Source organism: Panthera uncia, assembly GCF_023721935.1.
Source record: "Panthera uncia isolate 11264 chromosome C1 unlocalized genomic scaffold, Puncia_PCG_1.0 HiC_scaffold_3, whole genome shotgun sequence".
NCBI classification, from domain to species: Eukaryota; Metazoa; Chordata; class Mammalia; order Carnivora; family Felidae; genus Panthera; species Panthera uncia.
Window position 1 is genome coordinate 75,729,093 of NW_026057584.1, and position 17,122 is coordinate 75,746,214.

The window sequence follows — 17,122 nt, forward strand, 5'->3', positions numbered from 1 at the left end:
CAAAATGTCCGTCTTAAATTATGTATACATGACTATGCAAAATTGAATTGGGAAGTAGTGCTTGGTAAAATTGTCCTTCTGTTTCCATGGAAACAGATGCTAGATTGCATCTCTTTAAGGCTTGTTTTAAAGTGGAAAACTACAGCACATTAATATCCCACTATCCAAGCTTAAAACTTATTATATCTCATAGATTTTTGAATTTTGGGGGATTTTGAAGCAGCACTTCATAGAATGCCTATATACTTCATATAGGGCATCTTTTATTTCTTGGGATTTCTTAACTATTTGTGGGTTGTTTTTTTTTTGTTTTGTTTTGTTTTGTTTTGTTTTGTTTTGTTTTTTGCCATATCTCCTGCCCCCATTTCGGTAGAATGGGTTAAGAGTAAAGGGTTTCACTTATTTGACTTTGCATCCTTAGCATGTAACATATAGATTCCAACTCCACCTCTTATTTAATGAAAGCACTTTGAATAAACTGTAGTAACACAAGCTATTTTGTCTTTCTAGTTATAAGAAAAAGCAAGCTTTAATGTCAGACTAACATGTATTTGAATCCTGACTTTAATAGGTAGCTCAATGACCTATAGGTGAATCACATAAAACTTCTATATGTCAGTTTCCATTTTAAACGGGGATAATAATAAATCCCAAGTCATGGAGTTGAGATTTTTTAATAAGAAATTAAATACTTTTTAAATATACATGGAATTGTTATAAGGCATCTAGCGTAGTGTTTGACTAAATGAGACATCAGTAAATGGTAGCTATAATAATTACAATAACTGTTACTACTGATGCTGCTCTACTACTCCTTGCAAGGCATTATGCTAGATGCTTTATATCTTCAATCATCACTATAGCCCTTTATGATTGTCTTCACATTGCTAACAGGCAGCAGAGAGGATACCTAGTGCCATTTGAGTAGTAAGCTATGACTTCATGATTTAAACCTTCCTCTGCTTGCCTCCAAGGTCTGGGATTTTTTCAATACAACATGCTGCCTTTTCTGGATAGGTTTCAAAAACCCAGAAAGGTGCAATCTCTCTCTTTCAACCCATTTCTGTACATTAAAATACGGCCAACTGATCTATCACAGAAGACAGCCAATTCAAAATCAGTAGGTTGTACAAAGGAATTTACCCACACTATATTTTTAGTTTTTTAGCAAGTCAGTTAATTAGGTTTCCTTGATGTAACACAGGAAACCATAAGATTGGATTTAAAGAGAAAATTTTTAATGCTTATTTTTGAGAGAGAGACAGAGAATGAGCGGGGGAGGGACAGAGAGAGCCGGAGACACAGAACTTGAAGTAAGCTCTAGGCTCTGAGCTGTCAGAGCATAGCCCCACGTGGGGCCCAAACCCTCGAACTGCAAGATCATGACCTGAGCCGAAGTCGGACGGTCAACCGACTGAGCCACCCAGGCACCCCATAAAATTGGATTTTTAACACAGAAGTAAATATCTAGGTTCTGTTTTAGAGCCCTTTCTCAGGAGTCACTCTGGTGGCCCCAGAGAATTTCAAAAAAGTCTCCTTACTCTTATCTGTTTTGTTATATGCCCTGGTGATACCTCATTTTAGAAAAAGTAATCCGTATTTACTCATTAGCTGGGTCCACTGACTACAGCCAGAGAAACACTCTACTACAAGAATGGAAACATGCCCTTCTTCTTAGGGTACTGTCAAGTTCACAATTGTTAAACTTTTCAGTAAAGAAATGAAAGAAAGTATTAGATATTGATGATCTTCAGTAGCATTAGATCATAATAACTAGCATGCAAACAGTGTTCTAGTTTAAAAAGCACTCATTTTTTTATGTATTAAGTATAAATCACTGTAACATTAGTACTTACGTGGAAATATTGCATATTTGAAAAACAATGGCAACAACCTCCCCCCAATAAAAGCCAACAAGAATTAAAAACAACAACACCCTGAGGCACAGTACTATTAACTAGAATGACACTTAGAAAGTCATACATTCACTGTTATTACACATGAATCTTTGCACTACATTATTCAGATTAAGGTTAAAGAGATATTTACATGGTTAACCAGGAAGAGGAGATTTGACAAATAGTGCCGGGATGTGGCACAGAAAAACAGCCTTTAAAAACCAATTCAGGTAGGGGTCCACCCAGTTTCAGTGTTTTTTTTCTTCAATCATTTTCTACTTAATCATAAATAAATTACATTTATAGATTAAAGTTACAGATTTTTATTTTCAGCAAATGAATCAAAAAAGTGCTAGATTATATTCTATACATTTCAGATATTCTATTATCCAAGAAAATGGCAATTTTAACCTAAGGACAGACCTAATTAATAATTATTTTCCAAATGCATTGCGTCATTGCTGTCAAAATTATTTAATTACAGCCAGTATTAAATTAGTTATGATTCTCAAATCTAATCCCTACTAAGTGGAAAATTACAAATTTGGAACATATAATTCATAAAGGAATGGGTTTTAAGTTTGAGACACTGAATATATGTTTATATAGTCATAATGAAACCAACTATGTATTTCTAAAGATAATAGACATTTTAGAAAACAATGGCATAGGGTCAGTGGTTTTCAGTGGGCCTACACAGTCAACACGATTTAAATTACACTGAGATATTACTTCTCATGGATGTACAAGGAGACTCTCAGAGGCTACACGATGTGTGATATTACAGTAGACTGAGTACCAAAACAGATGACTCCAGTTAACTTCTATTAGGCCAGACAGTAATGCAATTTACAAAAATATAACTGATGCTAATCTTACTATTTGATTTTGCTTTGGAAAATATATTTTTTAAACATACTACTTATATTAACATGTAAGGGACATCATCATCATCATCATCATTCATTTTTTTTTTTTTTAAGTAGATTCCGTGCCCAGCATGGAGCCCAATGTAGAGCTTGAACTCATGACCTTGAGATCAAGAGTCAGATGCTTAACCAACTGAGCTACCCAGGTGTCCCCAGATAACATGATTTTTTTAAAAGAAATTTTCAATGTTTATTTGAGAGTGAGCGAGCATGTGTGAGCACGAGTGGGGAAGGGTCAGAGAGACAGAGGGAGACACAGAATCCAAAGCAGGCTGCAGACTCTGAGCTGTCAGCACAGAGCCTGACGTGGGGCTCGAACCCATAAATTGTGAGATCATGACCTGAGCTGAAGTCGGATGCTTAACCGACTGAGCCACGCAGGTGCCCCCAGAAAACATTATTTTTAATGGATTAATAAGTAAGTTTTAAAATTATCAGGTTTAGTTTCAATACATTAAATATAGATTTTATCCCACTTAAACCAAAGCTCTTAGCGTTCACAAGAAATTATAAGAGTGGAAGATCCATATGACCAAAAAGTTTCTGACCTGTTGGTAAATAAACAAGAAAATACTAGTCTTAAACTATCCCTTACTTTTGCAAATCTCAGTGATAAAGACCTTTACAGTCTTTGAGACTATAAGTGACTTGAGAATTTACTTAAAATAGATCTATGTAAAAACGCTTAAACCATTTTATTCATAACATAAAAAAACATTGAGTTCCTTAGAAATTGCTCCATTTGCAAAATATATTTATAACTTAACCAAAATAAATAATTCATACCTCACCAAGTGAGTAATAACGTCTTGGGATCTGGGAGTCCGGATAGATGTTTTCAAGGTACCAAGAAAAGGGCTTACACTTCAGATTTTCTCTTAGTGTTTTTCTGACTGACACATCTCCGTAATCCACTTTGACAACACCTGGAATTTTTCAGAGAAACACGCAAATCAGTTCTATTTTCATTTTAGTACTGTTTCACTCTGTTATCAGTTTGCTATCAGTTTTTTTCCCCCTCTATAATTACAATTCCATCAAATTCAAGTGCATTTGCAGCTGCTACTAAACTGATTTTCTTACTAGCAACAAATTAGTACATGAAATAGATATCAAAAACAGATTTTCCTTTGGTTATGGCTTTTCAAATGCAAATATTTATTACCAAGTACTTACACTTCTTAGATTGAATAATTAATCAAATAAGTGTAAATTGGTATTAATTTAGCACCTCATAATTAAAGCTTAACTGAGCCGTGTGATAATGTAGCTGCTTCTCTTTATTAAAAATTCCAATCTTCATATTTTCCTAGTGTCTTTTACTCACCACCATAGATTTCATGATAAATTTATATAAATATGATCCTCACAATGAACACTTGTGTGTTCTAATTTTCTCTCTTCTAGAAATTTTACTCTATCTCAGTCTGCCATAGACCTGATTTTTTCTTTATTTTTTTCCTGTATTATTTTATTAATTAATGTAAGCCAGCTTGAATTCTTGGATAAGTTAGTAAATAGATAAGAGGTTAACATAAACAAATGACTTATACTCACATATGTACATTAAAAATGCTTAATTTCACTTCATGTAACAGTATAATATATGAAATTAAAACGAATATTTCCATTGATGGTCATAAAAGATGCTTTCCAGCTGAGAATTAAAACCAACGGTGCTACTAATTTTTACATAAAAAGAAATCATGGTGGTATTATTTGTTCATTACTATCAATATTAAAAATGATTTGAATGAAATAATGATGAGAAGATTACATTTCTTAGATTACTTTGAAAAGGTCTCTGTTTAACCTGTTTCCTTTGAGATGAATAAGCAACCAGACTTGGGCATGCGCGCGCGCGCACGCACACACACACACACACACACACACACACACACACCCAAATGGCCCAGTACTTGGTATATACTGTCCCAATTAAGCAGCAAAACCTAACAATCCTATAAAATAATGAATAATTGTTTAGACCATCCAAATATCTGTAACTAATGTCATTATTTGAGTCACTGTATTCAAGAGGCAACACTCTTGAAGTTCATTACCTGTTAGTTTCCCCCTTCCCCCACTGTTCTTCAAACATTCTTCAGAATTTTTGTTTTTCCAAAATTAAATGCCTTAGTGTTGTTAGAAAGCATTCTGATGATGCTTAAGCAGCCAAACCATTTCCTTTTAAAAGACAATATTGATTTTTCTAGCTGGTGTTTGGATGGAAAACAATAAGGTCTTTGGGCTTTTAAAACAGATAAATATTTGCTTTCAAAATAATTCTATTCAGAACTTCCAATCTGGAGTGTAACCTTTAAAAAAAGAGGCTGGAAAACATTTACAAAACAGATCACTACAAGAATTTCTCTTTGTATTAACTGCTACATGAATTGCAATGACCTAATAAACACTCTTGAAAATCATATATAGAGATGCTATATATAGAGTGGGGGAGGGCAGAAAGAAAGGGAGACACAGAATCAAGAGAAGGCTCCAGGCTCTGGGCTGACAGCACAGAGCCCACACAGGGCTCAAACTCACGAACCATGAGATCATGGCCTTAGACAAAGCCGGATACTTAACCAATTGAGCCACCCAGGCACCTCTTTCCTAGAAGGCATTTATGAGTAATTTTCTGATTAAAAAGGAGTTTGAAGATTCATTTACATATGTTTTACATTAGATAAGAGAAAATGTTAATTGCCCACATCAGATTTGGCAAAGATTTGGTTGGTGGAAAATGACAGATGCTATTAGAAGAAGCTAAAACCTTCTCACCTTACCACCTCTAAGCCACCCCTTGGCATTGCCACTACAACATGGGTTTGTCTTAGTCCTAGTAATTACTTTAAATTACTGTTAGAAATGTACCAAAATACTATGGGCTTATGTTAATATTTTGGTGTGGATGGCTTTTTCCCTCTGTTTTTACCCACATAGAAATCAGATACTATGAGGGTCAGTATCCAAAATACATAAAGAACTTACACAACTCAATAGCCAAGAAACAATCCAATTAAAAAACAGGCATAAGACATGAACAGAGTTCTCCAAAGGCCTGCAGATGACCATCAGACATGAAAAGATGTTCATCGTCATTTATCATCAGGGAGATCCAAATCAACATTACAGTGAGGTATCGCAAGTGTCAAAAACACAAGAAACAAAGTGTTGGCAAGGATGGGGAGAAAAAGGAACCCTCTTACACTGTTGGTGGGAATGCAAACTGGTGCACCCATTGTGGAAAACAGTATGGAGGTTCCTCAAAAAATTAAAAATAGAACTACCTTACAATCTACTAATCACACTACTGGGTATCCACCCAAAGAATATGAAAATACTAGGAGGGTACATACACCTCTTTTTTATAGCAGCATTATTTCCAATAGCCAAATTATGAAAGCAGCCAAGTGTCCATCAATAGATGAATACATAATATTATTCAGCCATGAAACAGAATGAAATCCTGCCATTTGCAATGACATGGATAGAGCTAGAGAGTATAATGCTAGGCAAAATAAGTCAGAGAAAAACAAATACCATATGATGTGTCTCATATGTGGAATTTAAGAAACCAAATGAGCAAAGAAAAAAAGAGAAAGACAAACCAAGAAACACACTCTTAACTATAGAGAACAAACTGATGGTTACCAGAAGGGAGATTAATGGGGAGTGGGTGAAATAGGTGATGGGGATCAAGGAGTACGTTTGTCATGATGAGCACTGGGTGATGTCTGGAATTGTTGAATCACTATATATACACCTGAAACCAATATAACACTATGTTAACTATACTGGGAATAAAATAAAACTAAAACTAAAAACAACTATTCATTGAGCCCTAAAAAAAAGTGATATGTGAGAGACAGCAGTGGTTACCCAACATTCATGTATTTTTCCACATTTCCAGCCCTTGCAGTTATTAGGCAAGGGTATTGACTAGTCCTGGGCAATAAGCTATTAGGGGAAAGGGATAAATGTCACTTCTTGTCCTAAAGACAGAAGACCAGGTGTGACACCCTCTGGCTCTTTTTTCATCTATCATAGGGGCTAAGGAGGCCTTGTACCACAGTGGGTACGGCTACAAGATGGTAAGGCCTTTATTAGCCTGTGTCAATGAGAGACTGTGAAGTGGAGACTGAATTATCCAGTTCCATGGCTTGAATTGATCCCCCCTCCCATCATCCTGGGTCATTGCTCTATCCTCTATTCTGCTTACTCATTCTCCACTTGTTTCCCAAACTCTTATCTACAACCCAAACCTCCCTAAAGTACTTTATCCAATTGTTTACCTAGCAATTTCACTGGGATCTAAATAGGCCTCCCAAATTTGATATGTCCAAAATAGTCCTCTTGATTTTCCAGCTTCATTCATCTCCAGGGTTCTCCTTTCAGCAACTACCACAAATGTCCACCCATTTTCTCAGGGCAAAAACATGAGAGTAATTATCTTTAACTCATACACACACACATTCAGCTCATTAGCAATTCCTATTTGTTCTACACTCAAAATATGTCCTCAGCCCCTCAAAAATCGCCTTTGCCATCCTGGTTGCACAGTCTCTCATCTCTTGCCTGAACCAGCATTGAAACAGGCTCCTAAATAGTCCCCCGGGCACCTACAATTCTCCATCTATCCTTTATTCACTATTGCCTACTCCCTGGACAATACAATTGAAATATAAAGTCATGTCACTATCCTGCCCCAAAGCTTCCATTGATTTTTTTCATTGTGCTAAGAATAATTGACAATATCCCAGCCATTGCCTAAGATCCTTCATGAAATGAATCTTGATTATCTCTATTACCTAACCATCTGTATTCACTTCACTGTAGCCACAATGGCTTTTTTGTATTATTCTTTCCTTTTCTTCAAACATGCCAAGTTCTTTCCCAACTCACAGCTTCTACTTGTCCTTTTTCCTGTCTGGTATGGTAATAATCAGGACCCTCCATGAGTTGTCCTTCAGTACACTGAAGTGTCTGCTAAGACTTCACTTCCTCCGAGTCATTTTGACCTTCCTACCTAAATGGATCCCTCCCTCCCATCATCCTGCATCATTGCTCTATCCTCTATTCTGTTTAATCATTCTCCAGGGTACTTATAACTAATTGACATTATATTATAAACTTTCTTATTATATCCCCAATAAAAATTTTGTATAAATTAATCTCTTGAAGCCCAGGGTATCCTATCTGATAATGTCTCGTGCAATGTTGTGAATACTATGTAATATATGAAAAGAGCACAGTATGTAGTATAGTATACATTATTGGTATATAATAATTACTGAATACATATTGTATATTTTAATGGATATCTCTTGTTTCTGCATGCCTGACATCCATTCTGCCTTCTGATAAGGGCATTCAAATTCTCTTTGAGCAATCACTCCTCTCTCACTTTCAGTTTGTGTGAATTGATAACCACACCGCTCTTCCCATCTTTCCAGCTCCAACTGGGTACATAAACTAAAGGGATATCACCAGGGAATCTTGTTTAAATGCAGATTCTGATTCAATTGGTCTGAATGAGGCCTGAGAATCTGCATATCTAATAGGCTCCCAGGCGATGCTGTTGTTGTTCAGGCCAAATCCAAGTAACACCCAAGACAATCAAGGCTTTCCATTTTTCCATCTTACGCATAACCCATCATGATGATTGGCTCAGGAATGGACCTATGAACCAGCCAGCCTAATAAAAATATATACTCTGAGAATTTTCTAGGACTATTATGAAGTTGAAGCTCTATTTCCTCTGGAATTGCTAGCTGTAAAGATGATTTAAGCCTGGAATTTCTGAGGCTACCATATAGAGAATGCCTAATACAGTGACATAAATACAGGAGTGAAATAAACACATAGATAGAAAAAGAAAGTGAAAAAAAGACAAAAATACAGAACAGAGGCCAAGCCAAGATTAAGTCTGCAGATATTTATTGTGTCCCAACTATATACAAGGTACATTTTCTAGACACTTGGGATATATCAATGAACAAATTAAAAATATCTTCCTCTATGGAGTTTACATTCTAGAGGAGAGAGACATAAACAGTAATACATTCGAAGGTGATACATGTTATGACAAAAATACACTAGTGTGAGGGAGGAATGTTGTAATAGAATTCATCTTAATATGCTATTATTTTTTTCAAAGACAGCTTATAAAAGTTTCAAGTTTTTAAAGTACATCTTTAAGTGAGACTTGCAGAGACACTGGGAAAGCTCTGACAGTTAGATAAAGCTTCATAATAAGTTAAAAAGATTATTTTTATCAACTCATGATTTGTAAGTGTGATTAATAGGTAAATAACAAGTACAGTTTTGTTATCCTTTATTTAATAACCTGTCCTTTGTTCATCATTTTAAAATCTATTTCAAGGTAGTATTAAATTTAGATATGTAGAGCAATCATGCTTTAAATTTTTAAATTGATAATAAATTGAAGATCAATAATCTCAGTTAAGTTTTTCCTTAGTAGATGGCTAATAAGCCTATAGTTCTGGTTCCCTATAATCAAGGTACCTGATGACAGAATGGCCTGATTATAGGCCAAAGCTTAGAGTTTTATATGAAAGAATATATATTGCAGCACAGCTTAATGTGGAGAGAAGGGGAAATTATTTCCTTCAATCAGGAATATGTAAGTAGATTAATGGTATGTATATCTAATTATCAAAATACATATATTGAAACAATTAACTCTATATGAGAATATGGAAAAATGTTAATAAAATACAGATAATTTAAATATATATAAATATTTTATTGTCATAACTAAATAAAACAAATGTGAAACAAAAAACAAACAAAAAAAAAAAACCCAGCACATTCCCTTTGCTACTAAAGGAGAGGAAAAAAAACTTTTAAAAAAAATCTATTTTTTCCTTAAGCACGCTTAAAACTATGCAGCTAATCAGTGTTTTTTATGTACAATGATATCATATTAACAATATACTTGTATATTATAGTAGACCATTATACATAGTTTCAACTCAATTTTTTAATATACTTTCAAGATTCCTTATTAATAGAAAATCACCTTCTTTCTTTTTTCTTTTTTTTATTTTGTTATTTACTTTGAAACTTTATCAGGAGCTTTATGGATGAAGATCTGCATTTCTTTCTCCTCAAAAGTATTCATAATAAAAAATCATTTTTAAATATTTATTTACTTATTTTGAGAGAGAGAGTGAACACAAGCAGGGGAGAAGCAGAGAGAGAGGGAGAGAGAGAATTCTAAACAGTCTCTGCGCTGTCAGCACAGAGCCAGATGTGGGGCTTAAACTCAGGAACTGTGAGATCATGACCTAGGCCAAAACCAAGAGTTGGTCGCTTAACCAACTGAGCCACCCAGGCACCCCTAAAAATCATTTTTAAGCCACTTAGAGATTATTATATTCTACAGTATTTAAATACTATATTTCAAATTTTTTTAACTGAAAACTATTCTTTTAAGTCACCATTTTAATTTTTATCTGTTCTTGATATACACACAAATTACCCAGGCTCATAACCACTCACTAGGAAGTTACTGGGTAGAATTACATTAACAGGCTGATGGCACATGCCAGCTAATAATATATAGTGATTATCTGTTGAATTTATTATTTCCTATTATTACTGCAATTTTATTTTAATGGAATAAAAATGAGATAATGAATTGTGCAATGATTATAGCTTCTACTGAGAGATATATCACATAGAAGCTGCAAATAAAAGACAACTTCTCAATTTATTTAAGTCTGTCTGATTCCATAGTCAATAGTTTGGGCAGGTCTTGAGGCTACATTTTCTAGGTAATTGCCTCAAACTTCAGTTCAATTTGGTAATAAAAACCTCATTTTCAACTGCTTACTCCCAGATCAAGGAGAATATGGGGAATAAGAAAAGTGAATCTTTGCAATGGCCTTTAAAAATAAAGGTAAATTTAGTATCATTTAAGGCAAATGGACTATAAAATCTATGGTAGGAAAAAAAAATCCAAGTAAGGATGTTCAAGGCAGTGTTTAGAACACTAGAACAGCCAGATTATGTAGTCAGTCATCTTCTCCGTATTCTACGGAAAATGCAAAGGAGATATGGAGCCAATAAAAATACCAGTGATCTAGGGGCACCTGGATGGTTCAGTAGGTTAAACGTCTAACTTCAGCTCAGGTCATGATCTCGTGATTCGTGGGTTCGAGACCCATCAGGGTTTGTTCGGACAGCTCAGAGCCTGGACCCTGCATTGGATCTGTGTCTCCCTCACTCTCTGCCCCTCCTCGCTCACCCTCTGTCTCTCTTTCTCTCAAAAAATGAATAAACATTAAACAGATTTTTAAAAAATACCACTGATCTACTTGCATGAATTTGTTTTTTATCCCCCAGCAGTAAGGAAAAGTTTGCACACAATTTATATATTGGTCTTTTTAAAACCTCTTACAGGGGCACCTGGGTGGCTCAGTGGGCTAAGCGCCCAACTTCAGCTCAGGACATGATCTGGTGGTTTGTGAGTTTGAGCACCATGTCGGGCTCTGTGCTGACAGCTCAGAGCCTGGAGCCTGCTTCAGATTCTGTATCTCTCTCTCTCTCTTTGCCCTTTCTCTGCTCACACTCTATCTCTCACTCTGTCAAAAATAATATAAAAACACTTAAAAATTAAAAAAAAACTTCTTATAGTTATTTGAGATATATTCGTTGCAGATAATTCTAAAACATTAATAAATATGTAAAGTAAAATAAAAATCAATTGTAATATGGCTATATTTACCTTATGGTATTGATTTTTCTAGATTTCTATTTATGTATAACTGTAAGATACATTTCTTACAAAAAATGATTCTGTAATATGTATAATGTAATATTAACTTGCAATGTAATTTTTTGCTAAAACAGTATGTCATGATAACTTTTCAGGTCAACTAAACTCTTCTATACCTTCGTTTTTAATGCCTCTGTGGTATTCTATTTTATGAATTAGTAATAACTTAATTCATTTCCTATACTTGGACATTCAAGTTATTTCTAATTTTGGACTTTAAAATCAATGAACATCTTTGCACATTTTTATCATGCCTTTTATTTCATTAGGATAATTTTTTAGAAGCAATGTATTTTGATAAATTATGTGATTTCAAGACATATATATGTGTGTGTGTATATTTGTGTGTGTGTGTGTGTGTGTGTGTGTGTGTGTGTGTGTGTATAAAAAACTAACCTGCTTTCCAGAAAGGTTCAAATTTACATAACTTCTTACAGTGTAGGAAGCTAATTTCCCTTCCAGAACACTGGCTATTTTAATTTATCCTTTAATTTACCATTTTTTAAATAATGTGAAGGTAAATGGTATTATATTACTATTTAAAATTGATTACTAGTGACTTCTGGGGAAGATGGCAGAAGAGGAGTATGGTAAGCTCACCTCATCCCATAGATACAACTAGATAACACCTACATGACTATAAATAATCCAGAAAACAATGAGAAGACTGGCAGAACAGACTCTCCACAGCTAAATGTACAGAAAAGGCCACATCAAAGAGGTTAGGAAGGATGGGGAGGAGGTCAGGAGCTAAATAGACCCGTGGGACTGTACACCGGAGGGAGGGATGCCATGGGCTCAGGAAGAGAAAGAAACAGACCTTCATACCAGGCACCCCAGCCACAGGGAACTCACATAGGGAAGACAATCCCCATAATATTTGGCTTTGAAAACCAGAGGGGCCTAATTTCATAAGTTCTTACAACTAGGAGGGCTTAATTATAACTTTAAAAATCAGCAGGTTGAGCTATAGCGTAGAAGCAACAAGTTGAAAAATGCCTGTTGTATATGAGAGGGAGATTTGTTTACTAATCTCAAAGCTTATGCTGGAGAGGCAGGGATCCTTGAGAGACTTCTTCAAGAACAAAAGATCTGGCAGGTGCCATTTCTCTCCTCTAGTCCCCAGCCTAGATACACAGGCACCTACAGACACTAGCCTGCCCCCTCCAGCCAGGCCTCAGCTCCAGGCCCCTTCCCACAGCAGACGTGCAAAAACTTTCCTAGCACCCCATGCCCTGTACCTGCATTCTCCCATAGACCTATTTTCTCCAATATGCTCTCAGCTAGAGCCCATCCATGGTGGTGCCACAAGCCTGGCAGTGTATAAGCAGCCCCAATAGGGGCCAGCATCACTCCAAAGTAACTCCTGTCCTGGGGAGATAGGAAGACAACCACATGCTCCAGTACAACTGCAGTCTCTGCAATGGGCTGGAGGCAGAAATCTGGTCTGACTGCAGGCCCCATGGACCAACAAATACTTCCCAGGAAACAACATAGCAAGAGCACCCTACAATTCACTGCTACTGCATCTCTGGCAAATGCCTAACTTAAACCCAAAGTAGCCCTAGACTGGCTCACTAATAACACAGGGACCAAACCCTGCCCACAACAGGCAAAGAGAGCCATTGCCATATGTGAAAAACCCACAGCCAACATCATAATAGTGAAAAACAGATTTTCCCTGAAGATGAGGAACAAGACAAGGATGCCCACTCTTACCACTTTTATTCAACATAGCACTAGAAATCCTGGCCATAGCAATCAGACAAGAAAAGTAAATAAAAATCCATCCCAATTGTAAGGAAGAAGTAAAACTTTCACTATTTGCAGATGACATGATAGTATATATATATACTATAGATATATATCTATATATCTATATCTATATATATATATAGATAGATAGATAGATAGATATATATAGAAAGACTCCATGAAAAAAAACTAGAATAAATTCATAAGGTTGCAGATACAAAATCAATATACAGAAGTGTATTTCATTTCTGTATATTAATAATGAAGCAGCAGAAAAATTAATAAAAGGATCCCAATTAGAATTGTACCCAATATAATAAAATACCTAGGAATAAACTTAAAAGAGGTGAAAGACCTGTTCTCTAAAAAGTATAAAACATTGATGAAATTAAAGATGACACAAAGACATGGAAATCAACACTAAAAAATAATTTTATTTATTGGTTTGCCTTTAAAAAAGGCAAAGCAAAACCACAATGAGATGTCACCTCACACTTGTCAGCATGGCTAAAATCGAAAACAGAAGAAACTACAAGTGTTGATGACAATGTGGAGAAAAAGGAACCCTCTTGCACTCTTGGTGGGAACAGAAACTATTGCAGCTACCATGGAAAACAGTATGGAGGTTCCTCAAAAAAATTAAAAGTAGGGGCACCTGGGTAGCTCAGTGGGTTAAGTGTCCAACTTCCGCTCAGGTCATGATCTCACTTCCTTCGTTGGGCTCTGTGCTGACAGCTTGGAGCCTAGAGCTTGCTTCAGATTCTGTGTCTGTCTGTCTCTCTCTCTCTCTCTCTCTCCCTCCCCCCCCCCCCCCCCCCCCCCCTGCTCACACTCTGTCTCGGTCTCTCTCTCAAAAATAAACATTAAAAAAATAAAACTGATTACTAGTGAGAATTCTTCTGGTAACCTTGCTAATTTTTTCTTTTATGAATTGCCTATTCTTCCCCTTTTCTCAGATCTCCATAGAAGTGTTCACTTTTTGATGTTTAAGCACCCCTGATATAAATATATTTGGGGGGTGGGGTGTCCGGGTGGCTCAGTCAGTTAAGTTTCTGACTTCAGCTTAGGTCATGATCTCACCTTTTGTGAGTTTGAGTCCTGTATCTGGCTCCATGCAGACAGTATGAAGCCTGTTTGGGATTCCCTCTCCCTCTACCTCTCTCTCTCTCTTTCTCTCTCTCCCTCCCTCCCTCTGTCTCTCCGTCCCAACTCCCACTCATGCACAATCTCACACAAAAAAAGTGAAGTACAGTAAAACATTAGTCTGTAACTTGTTCTGCAAGCATTCTGCAAGATGAGCAAACGTTTCTAATAAATTTTAACTTGATAAACGAGTGGTATCTTGCATCACTTCATAAACACTGAATGTCACACGATTACAATTGAGCCAATCAGTGGTTCTTCTCTTTCTCTCACTCACTCACTGTGGGATTGTGGGTGATCATCCCTTATGCCAATGCTTAGTCTCAGGCCACAGTGTTTGGCAGAAATCTGATTTTTCAAAACATTGGAAGGTGCCCACAACTGTCACTAGTGTATTTTTTGTCACTTCAAAGCACCTATGGACAGTCCTTTGCTTTTCCATGCAAGAGTAGCTTAGGAATGCTTTGCTTCATTCTAGGTCAGGCTGCCTGCAGATATAGACCCTTTCCTCTGCTGCCTTATTGCTAGTTACATACCAGTATATGACAAGAGTTTATTAATACTGTACTGTAGTCAACATCTGTGCGAGCATATATAATGTCCCTCATGCAGAAAAAGGTTGAAAAGAAAGGTGGTAAGAAGGAGATAATTACGTTGGAAGTTAAGAAGGGAATCATATAGAAGTACAGACGAGGTAGGCGAGTGGCCGAAATTGCAAGGTTTCATAAGAAGTCCTCGTCTGCATCTCATCTGGAGAGGAGGAGAAGATTTTATAAGAAGAAAGAAGAGGAATCGTTCACTTCAAATGAGGTTAGGTATATGTGTAAAATGTGAGAAACAGTGCAAAATTTTGTAGAAAAGCACCAACCAAATAAGGCTGTAGCAGTGTGAGCGGTGAATCTTTTTAATGACACTGCAATGTCACATTTCTGTGAAATCCTCAAAAGGCAGTAAAAGCAAGTGTCATCGGATAGGTTCCTATTAAAATTGCACGAAAAGAAAAAGATTCCACTGAGCCAATAGATAGTGATGATTCCGTTAGTGATAGTGAAAGTCATACTACATGATAACCCTCCTCTCTCTCGTCTCCCTCACATCAGCCATGAAAGTTTTCAAAGGTAAGTGCAGGTTAATGTGTTTATTTTTCTTTATATTTTGTATTTTCTTTATTATTTTGTATTAAATACTGTAATAATTTTTATATGAATATTTTGGGGTTTTGGAACGAATCATGTGAGTTTCCATTATTTCTTATGGCGAAATTTGCTTTGATTATACACATGCTTTGGATTACAAGTATACTTCCAGACTGAATTATGCTCACAAACCAAGATTTTACTCTATACTGGGGACATCTCTTGTAAATATTTAAATTTTCAAGTGCTTTTTTTGCAGTACAAAACTTTCCCTTTGTTTTCTGCCCTTTATATTATGCTTAGAAAGGCCCTTACTATCCTAAGATGTAAAAAATGCCTAGCTATATCTTCTAACATTCCTAAAATTTTTCACTTCATATTTTTTTTTTCATTTAATCATCTGAAATTCATTTTAGTGTATCTCCAACCATGTTCCTTTTGGCTTTTGCTGTTTTTGTTTCTTAGTACATATAGTATACATATTTTTTAAAATGATTCACTTGTCTTTCCTTCAGTTTGCTTTAATTAAGGACACTTAACTAGCTCTGTAATATATCTTATTGCTTGAACCATCTGTAGGCTATCCACTTTTGTAACCTAAATTTTATCTAGGATCAACTTAGTATAATATAGAGCTGGGATTTTATTTTTTTTAAGTTTATTTATTTTGTGAGAGAAAGAGGGAGAGTGTGTGTGTGTGCACAAGCAGGGGAAGGGTAAAGAGAGAGGAGAGAGAGAATCCCAAGTAGGTTCCATGCTGCCAGTGCAGTAGAGCTATGCTTTTAGATGACATTATTTTGACCCCTCTGAAATCTAAATGAGAATTTGCTTTATGATATTGGATTTCATTAAGGGTAAATTAACAAAAAAACCCTGCATTATGGATAAGCTGAGGTCCTTGAGTATCTCATCACATAACATTGTTGGCTTTGTTTTTAATAAGAAGCCTCAGTAGCAATTTCTTTTATGAATCTAGAAACAGGAAAGGTTGTATTTTTCCTTAACAACTAATATGTTTTTATCCTATAAACACTGATAACTTTATAACTGATAAGGTAGCTTTCTATATTCTCTCCAGTGTATCATATGAATTTAGAATTTAGGAAGACATCTCAAACCATTCTTGGTTTAGGACAAACATCCATCCATCCAACCACTGATGGCATAGTATGGTTTGGTTCGATAGCAGAAGTATTAGAAAAATACAAACAGCATTATTTAAAGGACTTCATTCTCAAAATTCCACAATAAACACTTTTGTGTATACTTTCTCATTAAGTCTCTATAACTTCTCTATTATGGTGGCTTTGGTTTAAGGATGAAAGTTAACTTGCTCAAGCTTACTTAGAAAATATCAGGAGAAGGATTAGAAGTCACTCATACCCATCTAATATTTAACTCCATGCTCTTACCCACCATTCTGGAATGGGAGCAAAACACTGGAGAAACTTT

General features: G+C 35.8%; 1 protein-coding gene across 1 annotated transcript in view; it reads right to left on the bottom strand.

Annotated features, from left to right (window-relative positions):
- The window catches only part of GALNT13 (polypeptide N-acetylgalactosaminyltransferase 13), a 528,170-nt gene that overhangs the window by 53,044 nt on the left and 458,004 nt on the right, over positions 1–17,122 (bottom strand). The window contains exon 10 of the mRNA XM_049615630.1: positions 3,614–3,753. Coding sequence (XP_049471587.1) covers positions 3,614–3,753 — 140 coding nt within the window. The remainder of the gene's footprint in view (positions 1–3,613; positions 3,754–17,122) is intronic.